The sequence below is a fragment of the Pleurodeles waltl genome, chromosome 8, assembly GCF_031143425.1.
Source record: "Pleurodeles waltl isolate 20211129_DDA chromosome 8, aPleWal1.hap1.20221129, whole genome shotgun sequence".
In the NCBI taxonomy this organism is placed as follows: Eukaryota; Metazoa; Chordata; class Amphibia; order Caudata; family Salamandridae; genus Pleurodeles; species Pleurodeles waltl.
The window spans coordinates 1449750936-1449770807 of NC_090447.1; the positions used below are offsets into that span (position 1 = coordinate 1449750936).

The 19872-nt window shown below is 42.4% G+C and overlaps 1 protein-coding gene across 1 annotated transcript in view; it reads right to left on the reverse strand.

Moving 5' to 3' along the window:
* Positions 1 to 1168: 1168 nt before the first annotated feature.
* Positions 1169 to 19872, reverse strand: part of LOC138249256 (putative gastrointestinal growth factor xP4) — a 58433-nt gene continuing 39729 nt past the window's right edge. The window contains exons 5-6 of the mRNA XM_069203227.1: positions 12268 to 12414; positions 1169 to 1298 (exon numbers count right to left, since the gene is read on the reverse strand). Coding sequence (XP_069059328.1) covers positions 12272 to 12414 — 143 coding nt within the window. The 3' untranslated portion in view covers positions 1169 to 1298; positions 12268 to 12271. The remainder of the gene's footprint in view (positions 1299 to 12267; positions 12415 to 19872) is intronic.

A 19872-nucleotide genomic window follows, 5' to 3' on the forward strand; every position in this document is an offset into this window, starting at 1 on the left:
CAAGGTGTAGGAATCACATGTCTTCCATGTTAGTAGGCACTGTATTTTTAAAGTGCTTGGTCTGGAGAAGTACATACTCAGGATTTAAAACATCCCCCCTGCTAATGTATTTCAATTTAATCCAACCTTTTTTAGCAACATTAGGATAATGAAAGATGGGGGAAAATGCATAACCTTCTAACCTATACCATACAGTCTGCACACAGCTCTTTGATGACAGTTTATAGGTCACTCTGCAGTTTTAGGATAATAACTGCAAGCAACAAAAGAGTCTGTGTGACAAAAGCAGTACCCTCTGAGCTAGCCACATAAAATACAGTGTGGTGGTCTGTGTGGTGTATGTTCTTTACAGCAGGCACATTAAACCTCTGCTTTAGTTTATGATAAGCCAAAACTGCAACTAGACAAAACTCTGATTTTTCTCCAGTAGGAACTTTAATCACAAGAGTAATCTTGATATTTTAATGTTGTCTAAAAACTGCTGGACACACAAGGAACTCTTCAGCATTTGCTTTTAAGCCTGTCAGTTATTTCTATCATTTTCAAACACAGAACCCATTGAAGTCAGAACCAGGTGCATCTGCCCTGGTTGCACTACCCTGAAGCCAACGCTAATGTATTTAAAATAATAGCACAGCTCTACTTTGCTCTAGCACACGTTTGTGATGGAGGCAAATGTATTCTTTTACAAAGATTTTTGTTCTGCTGATTTGTGTGACATGTCTTTTTCAGTTGCCCAATAGATTGTAATGTTCACTGTTTTTTGTTTACTTTGTGGGTGATTTACATGCAGACAAAGAAGTTATGCATTTCAGGGAAGTAAGGGTATTATTTTAGCAAAATCTAATAAAAAGTCTAATTATTTGATGGAGTAGATGATACCATAACTTGTAGGTTGATCTTCAGAGTCCTGAAGTTAAATAAGTCTCCTAGACCTATTTAGCATTGTTAGAAGATTTAATACCAGAATCATGAATTCCACTTCCAGGTTTGGTTGACTGGGTAATAAGGAATGGCAATCAGTTGCAACATACTAAGACAAATGTGAACAGCTCATCTTCATCTCTTTTGCCCTTCATGTACCTAAGGCCATGGGTGTTTAGATGTGGAATCGGCATTTTGATCTACAATCTGTGATGTGGTCCACAAGCAATCTGTAAAACTATTCGCCAGAGGTGACGAATTCCGCCCAGCTAATCAATTCAAATCCACAATGTGAGGCGATCCATGGCATTGTATTCATTTGTTACGTCATATTTCAAAGGGGAGAGGCAGAGGTTAATCTTCATACCATCCACCTAAAATGGGAAGACATAAAGAGATACTCAATAGTTGCCAATCTCCAGAATCATGCAAGATTATTAATTCAATGTTAACAATTTATGAGTATGCAGTATGTAATGCACTTAATAGATTTTTTCTCAAATTATCCTTATTGGGTATTTGTTATACTGAATAAATATACAGAATGCATTTGGAGTGGTGTATCTTATATCAGTAAGCCGAATAGTATCATTCCCATTGTATGAGGGGCCCTACTATATTTCAAATCAAAGTATAGACTGGAGTGACAAATGGTTAAATAACACAAATCTATAAGTATCTACAGCCAAAATATTAACCATACATAAATATCTCCAAATAAAAAAATCGAACTGTTTTACATTTAAATTCCCAACTTCACCTGAAATCTCTTCACACCTTTAGCCACATACGTGGAACATATTTGTTAGTGAATGTAGATGGGCGTCAAAATTTTGTATTGAGGTATTTTAGGCCTGATTTATACTTTTTGGTGCAAAACTGCACCAACGCAGTTTTGCACCAAGACGTTTAGCACCGGCGTGCACCATTTCTGAGCACCAGCTGGGTACCATATTTATGGAATGGTGCAAGGCGGTGCAAAGGGTAGGCTAGCGTAAAAAATTTTTACGTTAGTCGGGTGGGCCATGGCAGTATGTAAGAAGGGGGTTTTGCACCAAAAAATGACGTTAGGCAGGTTAGAGTAAACAAAATGACTCTAAACTTCCTATCTTGTCTTAGGAAAGACATGAGTCATGCCCACCACCCCAATGGCCTGAACAGGAGACCAGGGTCCCCTGGGCATGGCCATTGCACACAGTGCCATGTAGGGGGGCCCATTTCAGGGCCCCCAATGGCACTTAAAAAAAAATACTTACCTGTACTTACCTACACTTACCTGGGATGGGGTCCCCCATCCTCCGCTGTCCCTCTGGTGTGGGTGGAAGTGTCCCTGGGACATGGGGAGGGCACCTGTGGGCTTATTTCCATGGTGTCCCACCATGGTGTCCCACCATGGAAATAGGCCCACAGGTCCCCTAATGCCTGACCCAGGTGTTAAAAAATAGTGCAAAGCAAGCTTTGCACCATTTATTGACCCCTCCTAAGGGAGGCTAAGGCCATAAAGTCATTTTTTGCATGTGAAAGCCTACTTTGCATTTCATTGACGCACAGTAGGGTTCCACGTCCAAAAAATGACTTTAACTCCATAAATTTGGCACTAGACGGGTCTAGCGCCAAAGTATAAATATGGAGTTAGTTTTGCACTGAATCTGCGTCAACAAAAATGACACAAATTTGGAACAAAACAAGTATACATATGCCCCTCAGTGTCTTAAATGATTTGATAGTAGATGGGTTGAGTCTAAATTTGTGCAGTATATACTTCTTAGGTGTCTGTTTTCCCAGGCTTTTCAGTATTAAGTAATGTTCAGTTTATTTAAGGATGACAGGTATGCTTTTAAACCCAAGAAAGGCCTGCCTTTTAAACTTCAAAGATGATAACTATGTACATAAATGTTATGGCTGAACCCTACCACTACTACAAAAACAAGTTTCAGAACGGCAATGTGATGTTTTCTTTACTTTAATTATAATTGCTGTCATTTGATAAACAGTGAGAAGAATCAGGTGTTAGGACTCACTCTTGATATGGCCTTCTGTCAGAAATTGGATTATAAATTTGCGAGGGGATAACCCCTACTAACTTTAAAGAAATCTGCTTATGTCACAACACAGTTATTAGAGAATCTCTGCTCAAACCTGGGTAATTATGGCAGAAGCAGCAGGCACCAGAGAAAAGCATGTTAGGTTCAAGTAGTACCAACAATTTCAGAGTAATGAACACAAAACAATAAAAATTCCAAAATGAATTTAGAAAAATAGAGAAAAACTTAATTAACAAAAAACAGCAATATCTCTAAAATAGTGTAAGGGAGACCAGAGATATGATTTTTAAACCTTTTAGGGCAAACAGCATCAAGACAAAGTAGAGCATCAATCATAGGTCAATGCTCATGGTTGAGCTTTTCTTTCTAGAAGAGTCAGATGTCCTTAGGTGCTTCTCTTCCGGCAGGGCCTTCTTCATGTGTACTCTTCCAGGGTCCAGGGATAATCTGAGGAGGTGGTGGTTGAAGTGCCACATTTAGCATGTACACTACTATGTGACTGGAGAAATTGTACCACTCAATCTTACTTTTATTGTTGCAGCCCCTCCACCACGTTTTGGAGCACTTCGTCTTTGCTTTACTGTAACATTACCTAGGATCTCCTGTTTCAATATGGCAGAATCCTTCTGCCACCAAGCAGCCTGCCTTCAGCTACTTAGCCACTCCCCTATTTAGATGAGCTCTCCTGCCACCTGAAAGGGTACAGATTGGTTATTTTCCCCACTGTGTATGGAGCTGTCTAGGAAGGTCCTGCAAATGAATAAGAGAAGCCATCTGTTGGACCTGGCTTTTTGACAGGGTCATCCCCAAACTTTTTGCCCCCTTCCTCCTATTTTTTCTGACCTGTTGTTGTTGGCTTTTGACCTCTGGGCACTTTACCACTGCTAACCAGTGCTAAAGTGCATATGCTCTCTGGGTAAATTGTACTAATGATTGGTTTATCCATGATTGGCTATTTAATTTACTTAAAAGTCCCTAGTAGAGTGCACTATATGTGCCTAGGGCCTGTAGATTAAATGCTACTAGTGGGCCTTTCTAACACCATCCTTGGTATTTCCAATTCAAAAGAGGTAGTGCTAAGCCTGTCTGCTATTCTACCAATTGTTTCTGTAGATACTAATATAGCTAAAGATTGCAGTCAGCATTTAATACCCACTTGCTCTTCCTGAGCTCAGAAGCAGGCTATTTTCTACTGAGCCAAGGATGTTTAGTCCAGCTCTGATCAGACTGAGTGGTACAACTGGTTTTAGGCAAGTTTTGGTTTGAGAAGTGGTAAATACATTTTTATAAATGGATTTTTTCACTATACTGACATCTGATATTAGCATTAAATCTGGTTTGAAAATTAAGTGGAAAATAACTTTGAAGAATTTTACTAACAATTACATAAATGATGATAGGAATTAATAATTGTAATCCTATCCAGGCATTTTCAGGGAAAAGTCTTTCAAAGCCTACTCAGTCAAATACTGTTAGAAACTGAGTCTCTACTTGGCAGAGGTTTGCATCCTGTCCAAGTAGGGACCACAATCCTACTCAGGGTAAGTGAGATACACACCCCAAAATAACCCGTTCTCACCCCCTGGCAGAATGGCAGAGAGCAGTCAGGCTTAACATAAGAGGCAATGTGTAAAGTGTTTGTGCAACACTTAATTGCAGTAACACAATGAAAAACATCACAAAAAGGACTCAGCACCAAGCTAGATAAATAAACAATATTTATCTGCATAATACAAGATCGAAACAGAAAACACACAATCAGTAGATCCTGAGATATGCAATATTAAGGATTTAGGTGAAAATAGTGCACAGACGTGCAAAGTGCCAATGGTGGTTATCTGTTCACGCTGGACCAAGACAAAGTCGCAAGTTCAGGCCGACCACGATGGTACGCAGGCCGGCTACAGTGACCTACTTGGGCCCGCTGAACACAGTACCTAAATTTCTAGTGTGCGGTCAGCACGCTGTTGTTTTGCGAGGCTTTGTGTTGCCCGGCGTCAGTTCTAAGAAGCTGTGCAGCAAGTCTTTATAGGCTTTGGCATCACTTTTCTGGGATCCCGGGGAGCTATGCTGCAAGGCTTTGCGGGGTTTGACGATGCTTCACGTTACTTCACAGCGGTTCCCGATGAAAACTACAGAAGGCAAAGACCCTTAGGCCCACTTCCAAGGGTCCAGGACTGGGATGGCACCTCTTGGTATGGAAGACTCACAGATGGAAGAGTCCAGGTGCTGTAGCAGGTGAGTTGCAGCATTCTTTTATGTCCCTGATGCTGCAGAAGAACCCGGGACAAGCCAACAAGCCCTTGGAAATTCTTGGTTGCAATAATATAGAGAACAAGTCCAGTCCTTCTCACTGCAGGACAGAAACAGCAGGCAGCAGACCAACACAGCAGAGGAAACAGCAAAGTAGCAGTCACTCCTAGTGCAGCAGCAGTAGGCCAACACAGCAATGCAGCTGGAGAGTAGCAGTCCCTCCTGGCAGCACAGCAGTCCTTTTTCTTGACAGAGTGTCAGTAGTTCCAGTAGAACCTGATTTTCTGGGGTTTGATTTCCAGTATTTATAGTTTGGTGCCCTGGTTCTGGAAGGTGGGAAAAGCTTTCAGAGTCAGGTCTTTGAAATGTACAAATGCCCTGCCTCCCATGTCCTGGCTCCAAGTAGGCTGTAGTGACAATACAGGGTTGTTAAGGCCTATTGTGAGTGGACAGGACACATCTATTCAGGTGTAAGTGAGGCAGTTCTAAGCTTCGCCCCCATCAAGCCCGTTACTGGCCCATTAAGGCCCATTGAGGCCCATGAAGTCACACCTAAACTCCCATTGTGTGTGGCTATCTAAAGCAAATGCATAAAACTCAGCTGTCACCCAATGCAGACATGTGTTCAGAGGCAGGAAGGGGCATGGAATGGTTAAACTAAGAAAATGCCAACTTTCTAAAAGTGGCATTTTCAGACTTACAATTTAAAATCCGACTTTACCCTAAGTTGTGATTTTAAATTGAGAGCCCAGAGACACCGAACTCCACATTTCTATCTTTTCCCGATTTTGAGTTACACTTAAAAGTTTTTTTAAGGTCATCTGATTGCTATCCTATGGGAGATATAGGCCTTGCAATAGTGAAAAACAAAATTAGCAAGTTTTTACTACCTGGAAATGTTAAACATAAAAGTACATGTCCAACTTTTTAAATACACTACACCCTGCCCTGGGGGCTAGCTAAGGACTACTTTAGGGCTGGGTTACATGTAATAAAAAGGAAGGTTTTGGCTTAGCAAGTGGGTGTACTTGCCAGGTCGAATTAGCAGTTTAAAATTGCACACACAGGGTCCGCAGTGGCAGGTCTGATTCATGTTTAAAGTGCTACAGTAGTGGGTGGCACAATCAGTGCTGCAGGCCCACTAGTAGCATTTAATGTATAGGTCTCTGGCACATGTAGAGCACTTTGCTAGGGACTTACAAGTAAATTAAATATGCTAATTGTGGTCAAGCCCATGTTACCATGTTTAGAGGAGAGAGCACTTGCGCTTCAGCACTGTTTATCAGGGAGTAAGTGCACATAGTCCTAAAACCAATAAAAACAAGGTCAGAAAAACAGGAGGAAGATCCTGTAGAATGGGACATTTGCAACAAATAACTTTTGGGTTTTATTTTACTGTGAGATCTCATTAATCCCAGTATGTAATGTGCTCTGTTTTTATTAATTAGCACCTATCTCTGTTGACTTCCAAGGCATACTTTAGTGGTGATGTAGACATATATCAAAATAATCTAGTCTAACATGGCAGAAGTACTTGCTATGTGTTACTACAGGGCATTTAAACTATAGATGAGCAAGAGCACAGTGGTGCCCTTGGCAGATATATACTTTTGTCAAATATGTGAGTGATGTGCCCTTCTGTATATTTTATACACTATTTACAATGGGCTTATGGAGAAGTTAAATTGGTTAAACAGGGAGCATCAAAGTACAGCACACGCTTTAGGCGGAAAGCAAAGGCACTGTACTACTGTTTAGCAGTGCAAAGCAAACAGTTCTAAAGTCAGTAAAATCGGACTGGATAAGAATAGAGAACGATGAAAAAAATGGGTTATTTACCCATTCACACTTCTGCATACCAGTTATGAATAGAAAGGTATAAACTGCTCTGCTGAATCAATTCTTTTCCAAACGTGTGACCATTGTCAAAATGTCATTCTAAATACAGCAGAAAAAAGTCTGAAAGAAAAAGTATCTTCTCAATTTGTCATACACCTCAATTATCAATAAGAATGTAAAACTACATGCATTACATGCATGCAAATGATTATATGGATGATAGGAAAATAAATAAGAAATGTATGACTGCTTATATGTTAACCTTGTGGAAAAATACCTTTCTTCTACCTATTATTGTTCATCCTTTATTTAATTCTGTGCAAGTTGCATAAACCAGCTTTTCACATCTTGTCAGTCACTACCCATGCAGTTCAAGACACTTAGGGGCATATTTATATTTGTTTTGCGCCAAATTTGCGTCCTTTTTTTAACGCAAATTTGGTGCAAAACTAACTCCATATTTATAGTAAATTTATGGAGTTAAAGTCATTTTTTGGACGTGGAAACCTACTTTGCGTCAATGAGATGCAAAGTAGGCATTCCCATGCAAAAAATGACTCTATGGCCTTAGCACCATATTTATCCCCCTGTGCTAAAATCACGCACACGGGAGGAGGGGTCAAATAATGGGGTAAAGCCTGCTTTGCACCATTATTTTATGCCTGGGTCAGGGCAGGCGTTAGTGGGCCTGTGGGCCTATTTCCATGATGGAACACCATGAAAAAAGACCACAGGTGCCCTCCTCAGGCCCTAGGGACACCCACACCATAGGGACAGCGGAGGATGGGGGACCCCATCCCAGATAAGTATAGGTAAGTACAGGTAAGTATTTTTTTTAAGTGCCATTGGGGGCCCTGAAATAGACCCCCCTACATGGCACTGGGTGCAATGGCCATGCCTAGGGGACCCTCGTCCCCTGTGCTGGCCATTGGGGTTGTGGGCATGACTCTTGTCTTTTCTAAGACAAGATTCATGTGATATGGATGGATTTGCGTCAGAAAATAATGCTAGGCTGGCTAGAGTCGTTTTTTTTTACTCTAACCTGCCTAACGTCATTTTTTGGTGCAAAACACCCTTCTTCCATATCTCCAGCCCCACTCGGCTAATGTCATATTTTTTTTACGGTAGCCTACCCTTGGCACCGGCTTGCACCATTCCATAAATTTGGTGCCCGGCTGGTGCTCAGAAATGGTGCAAGCTGGTGCTAAACTTTTTGTGTTGGTGCAGTTTTGCACCAAAAACTATAAATCAGGGTCTGATTTTAAACTTTCATAATATCACATCATTCTATTCACAGTAAGATAGTGCTTGTTAATTCTGTAAACAGTTGTATGTTCAAAATGTAAATAACATTATTATTTATAGGCATTCTTCATGAAGTGCTTATGCCACTTAATGGCCATTTCAGAGTCAAACTGTTTCAAGGAAAAGAAGGGGTGGTTCTAATATAGCACTTCATATCATGGCCTGCACTGCCGAAAGTGCCTTTGACGTGTTTGAAGAAGCACTTTAGGAGGATATACCCACCTGTTCAGCGGCGAACAGTGAGTCGAGCTTGCGTAAATGAGACCATGCATCTTTTAATTTGTCACAAATATCTTTCATGTGATCAACCTTTGCTATTCTGTAAAGGTCAGTGTTTACAGGTATGGAGCTCCAATATTATTAGGAAAAAGCTTCAAAACAGGTAAACGTTTCGGGCCATATTTATGAGCCCAGTTGCATTGCACTTGCACCATGCAATGTGGTGCATGCACGACACAACTCAAAAATGAGATTTTGCATGGCCATGAGCGGCTTCATAAATCTGGAGTAAAGCAACGCAGTGCAAATAGGGAAATACAATCCAGTAAGGAGCTATTAAGCAGTTTATCACTGCTCTTAGGTCCACATTCCAGCTATTCACACCGAAATGAACAAGTGGAATCATGCAGCAAAACGATTTCCTACAGAATTACTCTGTCAGGCTTGTGTCTATCATCTGTCAAGTTCTTGAATAATAACATAATGTTAAGGTTTTTGGTGGAGTGTTTAAAAATCATTTAATATGCTACAAACCTTTAAATTGCATTTGTTTGTATTACCCAGGATAGTTGTTTTATAATTACTATTTACATATTATTCAGGTTCAATTAAATCTCAAGAACTGCTGCTACTATTGAATATAAAGAATACCCCCAAATTCCATATTTCTTAATTTAGACATCTTCTAGCCTTCTGTTGAACAATTTAAGCAGTATGTCCTTTGGATGTGTTTCTGCACGCAAGTCAAGGTTAACAAGATGCCTTATAGTGATACTGGGAAGTCACTTACAGTCACAATAGCCACAGAGCTGACCATTTTTAACCTTGGTGACCACTGCTGATAAGGTCGCCATTTCCAGAACATTCTCTGGCTTAATACATGTCTTCTTTAGGCTTTCATGCTTTCCACACAATCCAGACAATAACCCATTGGAAACTCTGCACATACAGCCACCTGTAACAAATTAAAGTAACAACTCTCTATATACCAGCCCGCTTCTCCAGTGTCTTTTCCAAAACGGATACTTAGCTTAAGGCTAGATGTAATAAACACTGGTCGCAAAATACTAGTCGCAATTGCTTGAATAATTAAGAGACCAGTGTGGTTTTTATGAGCCGACCTGTGTACTCATGGTTGGTTCACAAAATGCCGAATCCTAGTGGGTCGCTATTTGGCCTGCCTCATGAATAATAATGCGGTAGGTTGGAAATTGCAACCCAATATAATTGGCTTCTATCACAGGGATGATGGCTTGCTAGGGTCAGCAGACCACTATGCCTGTGATTGCTTTTAAATAAAGTAATCTTTTTTTAATATACCTCACAGTTTCCTTAAAGGAAAAGAGGATACGTTTATAAAAGAAATGGAAGGTTTTGAAAACATTTTTTCAGAGTAGGCAGTGGTCAGCATTCAGATAGGGGGAAGAGGTCCGTTAAGAACCCTTTCCCGTCTGTGAATGGTTGCCACTACTTTAGAGTAGTCTGTAAAATATGAATGTTTTGCAACATGATTTCAGTTACAAAATATTAATACATCCCATTCCAAATCACCACTTGGAAGGGACACTGTCATCACGCCCTTTCCAAATAACGATTTGTTGTGTAGTCACAAATTGAAATTGTGAATCGGTAACATGTTACCTTATTGCAGTTTGCGTTTCGAACAGACCAAAAGGGCATTTTGCTGTTGCAAATAGTCCAATTTTGTGAATCAGACTCTTAAGTAGGGGCGGATGAAATATTTAACTCTGCCGGCGTGAATTGTAGGAATTTAGTCATTCCATGTTACTCTTGTAAAGCAGAACTACTAAAAAAATCAGGCCCTCTGCTCTGCTCCTCCAGCAAAATTAGTCATCAGCACTGCAAAGAGATGCTGTCTTTCAGGAAGGTTATGATGGGATGGGTTGCTTTTCAGGGGCGTGCCTACCCCAATTGCGTGGTTAGCAGTGAGTACAGTAGTAGCAGCACTGAAAGGGCAGAGATGGGGCTAGGGAAGGGGCCTGTGTTGTGAGGGGCTCTTGCGGGGGGGGGGCGGGGGGGGAGGTGCCCGGATGTCAGGGCCTCCTGTCCCCAGAGCTTGGTGGAGTATGATGAAGCCCCCAGGCTGGGGTGGGCACATACTGTTGTGCCTCCTGCTGCTGCTAGGTAGCTGCGGCCTGTTGCTACGTGCGGCCTGTGCAGCGCGTGGAAGGAATGGGGTCGTACAATTTGACTTGCTGTGCTAGTTTAGCAAATATGCACTTTGTAACATATACACTACTGCCTATTTTATCACATGAAACACAGTGTTTGCGCCCTCCAACACCCTCCCCCCTCTCCCCCCCGGGCCCTCCACTGAGTACTCCCTGTGGTTTGTGGTCTCTTCTGCCAAGTTAATCACTGTGTGACCCTCTGCACATTTTGTGCCTTTTGCATTCAGTCTCTTGCTGCCTGTGGCATAGTGACAGTGGGTAACTCCTGCACTATGCAGTGATCTGGCCGCTGAAAAAGTGTGATGCCCCACGTTTGCACCCTTCGTGCAGTGAAATCTGAGCGGCGACATGTATTCCAGTATTCGAAGCAGTCTATGACTTCTTATTCCATTAAGTGAAATCCAACCAGGCTTCCCTCCTCGTGCAATAGTAATCTTCAGAGGCTCCAGTCTATGTTGCGAATTGCAGCAGAGGACAGACGTCCACCCTATGAATTAATATCTGGGGGCTGCTGCCTCCCAGCACCAGTGCCAGCCCCCTGCCGTTAGAGTGGTCTCCTTCAACAGCGCTTAAACCATCGGCAGCCTTCAATGGCTGTAAAGCGCCTAATAATGAGATTTGAGAAACTCTGTTTTCACACCTAATGCTGTGCTCACAGATAATCGTCTAACCAATCCCTGTCTGGCCTTGCGCTTGGGCCTGGGCACTGCAAGGTCTACAAAGCACAAACTTGTAGTGTTGGGGGCCCTTGGCCTTCGTGCTATGAAAGAAGGTGACACAGACACAGTGGCATGGTTCAGGTATCTGGGCCTGGGCACGCGCGCCCAGCCCTTTTTATTGGCAGGGCCACCTGACTGGTGATGTCTGTGTTGGATGGGTGTGTGTGTAAAGCCAGCCGAGTGGCTAGTGGAACACTAGAACGTGTCCAGGAGGACACTACAAAACTCACAAAACTGCATGCCATGGAGCCCGGCAGAGCGGTCAGCCTGGCAAAGTGCCTCTTGGGGATGAAACCAGGATCTGTGGGCAGAGGGCCTAGCTTATTACCCCATGTGCCTTTCAAACCTCGCATTATGTCATGTGTTTGAATGCCATCTCATTCACCTGTCGCAAGCAGTTTGCCCCTAATCACGTTCCCCCCACTTCATGTCAATGATGTCTGGCCATGCATAATATTCCTGCAAATCCACTTTCTAATTATCAGCAGGAATTATTCAGTGGAACATCTTGGGTGAAACGAAGAAAGGGGGCAATTAAGGTGCCGAGGAGGGAGGGATGGTGTAAAGGCGCGATTAGTGAACTGTCATGGCTTCATAAACTTAAATTGTGAAATCATGGTTGGTGGAATCCGTTTTATGTAACTCCGGCCCATCCAGAGTAAATCTGGCCCTATTCACTGAAACTAACAGGTTTTGTTCGGACTACGCCCACCCAGTCTGAACATTCTCATGTCTGATGAGCTGTTTACAATACATTGATAAATCCATTACCATTTCATTTTCTGTGGTAGAAACACCAGGTAACTTCAGGGATGCTTGAATCGAAGCAGCATCCTCTTTTGTGACATTCCTCTGAACTGATGGTTGGTTTGCCACATTCCTTTCTTTGCTTCGGTTTCACGGAACATTTCCTTCGATCTGAAAAGCAAATGATGTGACTGTAAAACATGTCGCACTTTATGCTCTCGCCATGTCCATACCAATATGATGCTCAGTAACAATGTCAAGATATTGGGACGGCAGACAGATCTTGACATAGTGGATCCAACAGTGCTTAATTTGTAAATAAAAAGGTGCCGGTGCTCAAAGCCCTCTTCCTAAAAACGCGGCTGCTGCAAATAAATGTGCGGACACGGAATACTGAGGCAGCGTAATCCTGGAGCCATCTCGGGCCTCTGTAATCCCTTAACAGCCACTCCCTGCCCCTTCAGCTCACTCTTGCAGCTTTCTGCTTTCTCCCATTGTGACGCTTTTTCGTTTTTCTCTTCCCCCATCTTTCCCATGTGTGTCTTTTGCGCGCAGAACATGGTTGAGGCAGAAGAATAAGCCCCGGCCCTCAAAAATAAGTGCGGGTGCTCAGCACTGGAAACAACAAGCACAAATTAAGCACTGGGATCCAATTCACCAAGTCATTTGGGCACGTGAGCGAAACTTAACTTAGATGAGCAAATGGCCTGATATGCAAGCAAAATGTATCCATAGCACTCATGAATACTTTCATTGATACGATGATATCGCAATGGTGTAAAATATGTGAGTCAACTCTATTACAGAGGCGGAGAGTGAATGTTCTGCACCTAGGCCCTAAAAACTCTGGGAAATGGAGAGTGTGTGGGTACTTTCAAAGTTTGCTTCAATTCAGTCCAAGTGTCTAAGAGTCAGTGATTTTTACTAATATGAAGGGCATTATTGTATCCCTTTCAGGGTGGGAACGGGGGGAGGGGTCATCCTAAAAATATAGGAAAACAAATATGTTTCCTGCTGAATAATTTTTCCCTATTTTCAAAGGTGTATTTGCACAAATGGGATGCCATTTTCTCATGTGCTATTTGGCACTAGGTACAACTGTGCAAGCAGATGTGTTTTAGTATGATTGCAAATGCTGATTCACAAAGCTTTACCAGGAGTGAGCCTGGAATCCTGGAACTGTAGATGTTTTCCCGGCATACTTCCAGAAACATCTATAAATTCCTCATATAGTCGGAAGTCTGTATCAAGAGGAGGGTGTAACCCTGAGGGTGCATGTTTACAACATACTTTTGTGAATTAGGCCCACTATATCCACATCACATTGTCTGTAGCAGCACATCAGTACCAGCACAGGTTAGACAAGTAGATGTCTGACCTTATTAAGAGTAGCCTGATGTTTGGTGCAATATTGATTGCTTTCAATAACACCCAACTCTGCATTATTTGTAAGTACTTGTGTGCAATGAGTGCCATCTATTATGAGCTTGTGGAAAATGACATATACATTGTGGAGCCTACTTCACCAAACTCTACATGTTTCGGTAATTACGAGGGATTTTTCCTGGAGTCCAATTCCAGCAGGTTTGGTCTGTTGATTTTTAACTGCAGAGGTTGGACTTTATCGCACCCAGTAATTAGCGAAATCAAGTCTGCATTACTTATAATTCTGAATACTGTGCAAACAGGGGATGTCATACGGTTCAGAATGCATGGACTCCTCTGATGGTGAGCCTAAAAGCAGAGCAGTGAACTGATGTAATTGCAGAGCAGAATTGTGCTCAATGGTTATCAACTAATGGCATGCTATGACATTCTGAAAGTTCGTTTGATAGTTAAACATTTATTCAGAAAACTAACATCCACATTTCTGGTGTCATTAGGAGCTAGTGAAGCATTCCATTCTTCTGGTGGACTTGGTGGAATGTTGGTAACTCCATTACTGTTGTAACATGGAGTTCAGGCCACATTGTGGCAATTGCCAGTGGCAGAATTTTTCCTTGTGCGTGGCTCCAAAACTGTAAATTGGCAAGTAAGATTTTGCGCCCTCTAGCGAGATTTTAGTTTGCTACAAGGCCATCTGGCAATATTTTTCAAACACGGGCAGTTGTGGGTGTTGTGCCCGTTCACTGTTATAAAGCTGCTACTTGAGTAGAAAATCCACTTGAACAGCAGCAAATCAACTTGAGTAGCTACGCCTTGTGGCGCACTGCGTGGTGCCATCTGCGCTTCGGTGTGGAATGCACACCCGGCGCAATATCACAGCATGAGCAGCACCGCATCCTTATTTCCACCTGTTGGCTGAACTCTACAGAATCTCGAGGAATTTTTATGAATCCTCAGAATTCCTCGGAGTCAAATTCCATGAGTTTAGCCCCCCCGCACCCAGATTTCATGTGGTCCCAGAACAGCAACAGCATTATATGACACATCTTAACAAACTAAATTTAGTTATTCAATAAGGAGTATTAACTGGATGAAACTGAGTATTACTGTTATATCAGACACGCAGGATCCGCAAGGCCTGTACGGTAGATGGTCATATCAGGGAAGCATTAGCAATCCAGCAGCAATTGGGTTTAGGTAATTCTTCATTAAATTTAAAGTGAACAAAAGCAGATGCTAAGTGGGAAGGAACACAAAGAGCAGCTCAAATAAAAACAATTGGGGGATGAGTTTACTATTTGTTTATGCAACATACCATACACATTTTCGGAGCTCGGTTGTGCAACTACAGAAGCCTCTGTCCAGACTTATTTCAGAAGGATCCCATGCAGTGTGCACCACTGTACATAGAAAATACATGTTTATGTAGTATTGATCACATTTCCCCTCGGTAATGGCTGCTTCACTGAGGCATTTGTTTTTGAAGCAAAGCCTGGTTTGGATTTCTTAGCAGATCACGCTGCCTTGCATCAAAACATGTGGGTAGTTCTGGTGATATGCCCAAGTAATGCCCCAGTGAAATCCCCTCTAGATGCAAAGCACTGCAAAGCAGTACATAGTGGTTTTTGCACTGAGAAAAGGGCATTTATACAGCACTAAAAACCCTTTGCTCCGGAAAATAAAACTTTTAGAAATGGGGTCTCTGGTTGGCAGTCTGTTTGCGCTCTATCCAAGCAGGGACACTCACTTTAGTCAGGGTAAGGGAGATACTCACTTAAGATCACCCCTTTGGGAGCTTGACACAAGCAGTCAGGCTTATCTCAAAGGCAATGTGTAAAGTATTTGTACCAACACGCACAGTAATACAATGAAAACACTACAAAATGAACACCACACCAGTATAGAAAAATAGGCATTATTTATCTAAATCAAACAAGACCAAACAACAAAAATCCAACATACACAAGTAAAGTTATGAGTTTTTAAAATAACAGAGTCTTACTCCATACAAAAAACAATGGAAACATTGTTGTTGCACAAATTACTTGGTTTGCATCAAAAATAAATTTGCACTGCATCAAAAAAGTCAGCGATGCATCATTTTTCTCTCCCACGAGGGAGCGATGCATTTGTTTCCAGACAGGGCACCTCGGGTCCCCGCAGATTCACGTTGATTGTGATGCAGCGCGATGATGTATGCAAAATCTGGCCGCAGGGTGAGGGAAAACCGCGCTGTGTGGGGTTTGCGTCATTTTTCGGAGCCACAAACAGGTGTTTAGTTGTTTCTCCAACTGCAATGCAGGTGATGCATTGATTTACTAGCCGCGATGCAGGTGGTGCATCAATTTTAGCTGCGAGGTGCATTATTTTTACAGCTGTGTTGCAGGTGGTGCGTCGACTTTTTCCCTGCATGGCTCCTGTGTGTGGATTTTCTACAGTGGTTATACGAGCTTCACCTTTCAAGGGCCCAGGGACTGGATAGGGCACCACTTGGCAGGGCAGGAGTCTCAGCAGAGAGTCCAAATGCTGCCAGCGGAATTATTTTAATGGCCCTGAGGCTTCAAAAAAGGAGGCAAGCTCAATCCAAGCCCTTGGAGACACTTCGCAAGCTAGGAATATACCACAAAGTCTAGTCTTTGTCCTCTTTCAGGCAGAAGCAGGAACTGCAGGCCAACACAACAAAGCACAGTCACAGGCAAAAGGACATTACTCCTCCTCCAGCTCTTCAGCTCTTCTCCTTGGCAGAGGTTCCTCTTCAGTCCAGAAGTAATCTGAATCTCTGGGGTTTTGGGTCCACTTCTTATACCCCTTTCTGCCTTTGAAGTAGGCAAACTTCAAAGGGAAGTCTTTGTTGTGCATAAGATTCTGCCTTGCCTAGGCCTGGCTCCAAACTCACACCAGGGGGTTGAAGACTGCATTGTGTGAGGGCAGGCAAAGCACCTTTCAGGTGCAAGCGACCACTCCTCGCCCCACTCTATCCCAGATGGCCCATCAGGATATACAGGCTACACCCCAGCTCTCTTTGTGTCACTGTCTAGTAGAGATTCACAAACAGCCCAACTATCAGTCTGACCCAGACAGGGTATACTTAAGCAGGCAGAGTCACAGAATAGTTTAAGCAAGAAAATTCCCGCTTTCTAAAAGTGGCATATTCAAACTGACAATCTAAAAACCAACTTTACCAAAAGTTGTTTTTTAAAGTGTGAGTTCAGAGACACCAAACTCCATATTTCAATCTGCTTCCAAAGGGAAACTGCACCTAAACGTTTTTTAAATACAGCCTATGTGAGAGATAGACCTTGCCATAGTGAGAACCAAATGTGGCAGTATTTCACTGTTAGGACACATAAAAAGACACCAGGACATGTCCTACCTCTAACATACACTGTATCCTGCCCATGAGGCTACAGAGAGCCTACAATGGGTGCCTTACATGTATAAAAAAGGAAGGCTTCGGCCTGGCAAGTGGGTACACTTGCCGGGTTGAATTTGCAGTTTAAAACTGGACACACTGACAATGCAGTGGCAGGCCTGAGCCATGTTTAGGGGGCTACTTATGTGGGTGGCACAATCAGTGCTGCAGGCCCACTAGTAGCATTTGATTTACAGGCCCTGGGCACCGCTAGTGCACTTTACTAGGGACTTGCCAGTAAATCAAATATGACAATCATGGAAAAGCCAATTACACCTACAATTTACACAGGGAGCATTTGCACTTTAGCACTGGTCAGCAGTGGTAAAGTGCCCAGAGTACCCCAAGCAGCAAAAACAAAGTCCAGCACACAGTCAAAACATAGGAAGCAGAGGCAAAAAAGACAGGGGAGACCCCACCAAGGATGCCAGGTCTAAGAAAAAACAATTTATCACTTTGTGTTGCTTTGTGTCATTTTGCAACAGTAAAAAGCCTTCAGGGATACTTGTATCAAAGAAGCATCCTATTTTGTGACATTCCTCTGAACTGTCCAGTTAACCACATTCTTTTCTTTCGTTCGGTTTCACTAAACATTTGCAGAGTGTCCCTTTCACTAAATATTTCTGCCAGTGTGTCTCACCGACCATACTGAAAAGTAGGTACATCACAGTAAATTGGACTTCAGGACACAGAAAGAAATCATCTTGTTTAAATTAAAAATCAATAAAGTGATCAGGATTTCAGTCTTCCATCACATGTATTGAGGCCATGCCTTAAACTATTTCTCTATGCATTAGTTTAACTCTTTTACTGCCCTTATGCTATACATACATTTGAAAAGCATGTTCCAGTTATGCCCGCATGACATATGTAGAAATGTTATGGTCATGTGCTACAAATGACCTGGGAAGTGTCCCAGACATGTTAGCATAAGGATAATGCAAACTTGTAAATAGCATCTGCCACGGTGCTAAGATATCAGCATTGAAGGGGCTACATTAACATTGTGTGACCATAATGTGGGTCAGTGAAGCTGGAGAACCCCAACTAGTAGTGACTTGATCTTTTAAATACTGATAGTATATTCCAGGGCCCTTATTACACCTAGGCACACTTGTTCTGTTGGCACTATGGCGCACCTTTAAATAGGTGTGCCATGCAGAAACTTGGAGAATGGACCATGTTACAGAAAATGCTCTGCCCTCAGGAAAGCCACAATCTCATGCCATCCTGGTGGCGCCACATTCAAGTGAAATATGGAGCGGCTTCTTCAAAGCTGCCTGCGCTTTGAGAAGGGATCAAGATCCCTTTGCAGACAGGTGGAGTGAGTGACTGTGCCTGCCTGCTAAGGGATGCCGGGGGCCATGGTACTCCTTTTTCCCCCTCCAGAGGGCTATCAACAGGGGGTGCAATGACAGTGCACCACCTTTTTGTGGCACAATTTCAGTGCACCGCCTGACAGCTTATTTGCTTTTGTCCAGATGTCCATAATACAGCATGGGCACAGGGGCAAAGAGATGTCCTTACTTGCATGGGCAAACGGCCCATGCAAACGAGGGAATGCCCTCTTGAGATTGCCCTGGGGCTACATATGAGTCAGTGCTATTAGTATTACCGAAGAGGCCGCATAAGAATCTGCGTTCCTTTCCGTAACACCAAAGTGTCCCGCTGGCTCACAAAGCAGGCGTACAGACCTGTGACGCCCCTGGAGCACCTTCTGTAGTACGGCCCTAAATTGACATTATTGTCACACATTCAAGTGCTGTGCAATCTTGCAGGCAATGGCTGGTCTGCCAAGTGGCAAAACAACAGAGATGGTCTTTAGGATTTTCACAGCAAATACATGTTGTTCAGTACCCTTGCTGGTATCCTCATAGCCATTGCATAGAAACAGTTGCATGTCATCATACTGAGGCCACAAACAATAACTACCACTGTATCTTGATGATAAGCATACGTAGGTAAGTACAGATCAATTAATAACTCCTTTCCCTGTCTGCTGATTGTCTACTGTGTAAAGGTGCAAAGCTAATGCACGTCACAAGTAAACCAACAAAAGCATAATCTCACACAAATTTGACTGCAGAGGCCTACATTTAGATGTTTAATTTCAATTCCCCCAGCATTACTCATTTGAAAATCCAGGCAAACTCTGCTTTAAGTATAGATGGTCCTGTGGCTGGTAGGGTAGTAATAGTGCTACAAAGTAATAGGTACATTTGTGATGCCATCAAACATCGTCCTTTTATATTTTGAGTGTCATGAATTCAGTACATACCACATGGCTTAAGGACCATATAGTCAAACATTTAAGTTTCTTGCATTCCTATGGTTCCAAAGTGAAACACAATGGCTTGTATGCAGGACAATGTTAGTTCACTATTGTGTCAAAGGAAACAAAATATAAAAAATAATGTCTTTTTCGTGGAAAGTGGTGAAAATTTACAATCTCCCAAATGCATTAATTGTGTTTGACGATGAAAAAATGAAACTAAGGTAAATGTAAAAAATAAAAACAATAATTAAAATGGTCCCAATACTCAATATGGCCCTTTTCACTCATGCCCTGGGGCCATACTGCATTTGTGCCCTGTAATTGAGTAGCAAAATACAGGGACTTTAACAAATCAAAGTAAATTACAAACTTTTCAATAATGTAATAACTGAATAGCCAAGTCAAAGGATGTAGTCCTACAATCACATGTCAGCACAAATATAGACTGCCAAAATATTTTCAAGGTAAGTGGATATAACTATTTATAGATTTATGACACTTAGAGCCTGATTTAGATCTTGGTGGAGAGGAATACTCCATAACAAATGTGACGGAT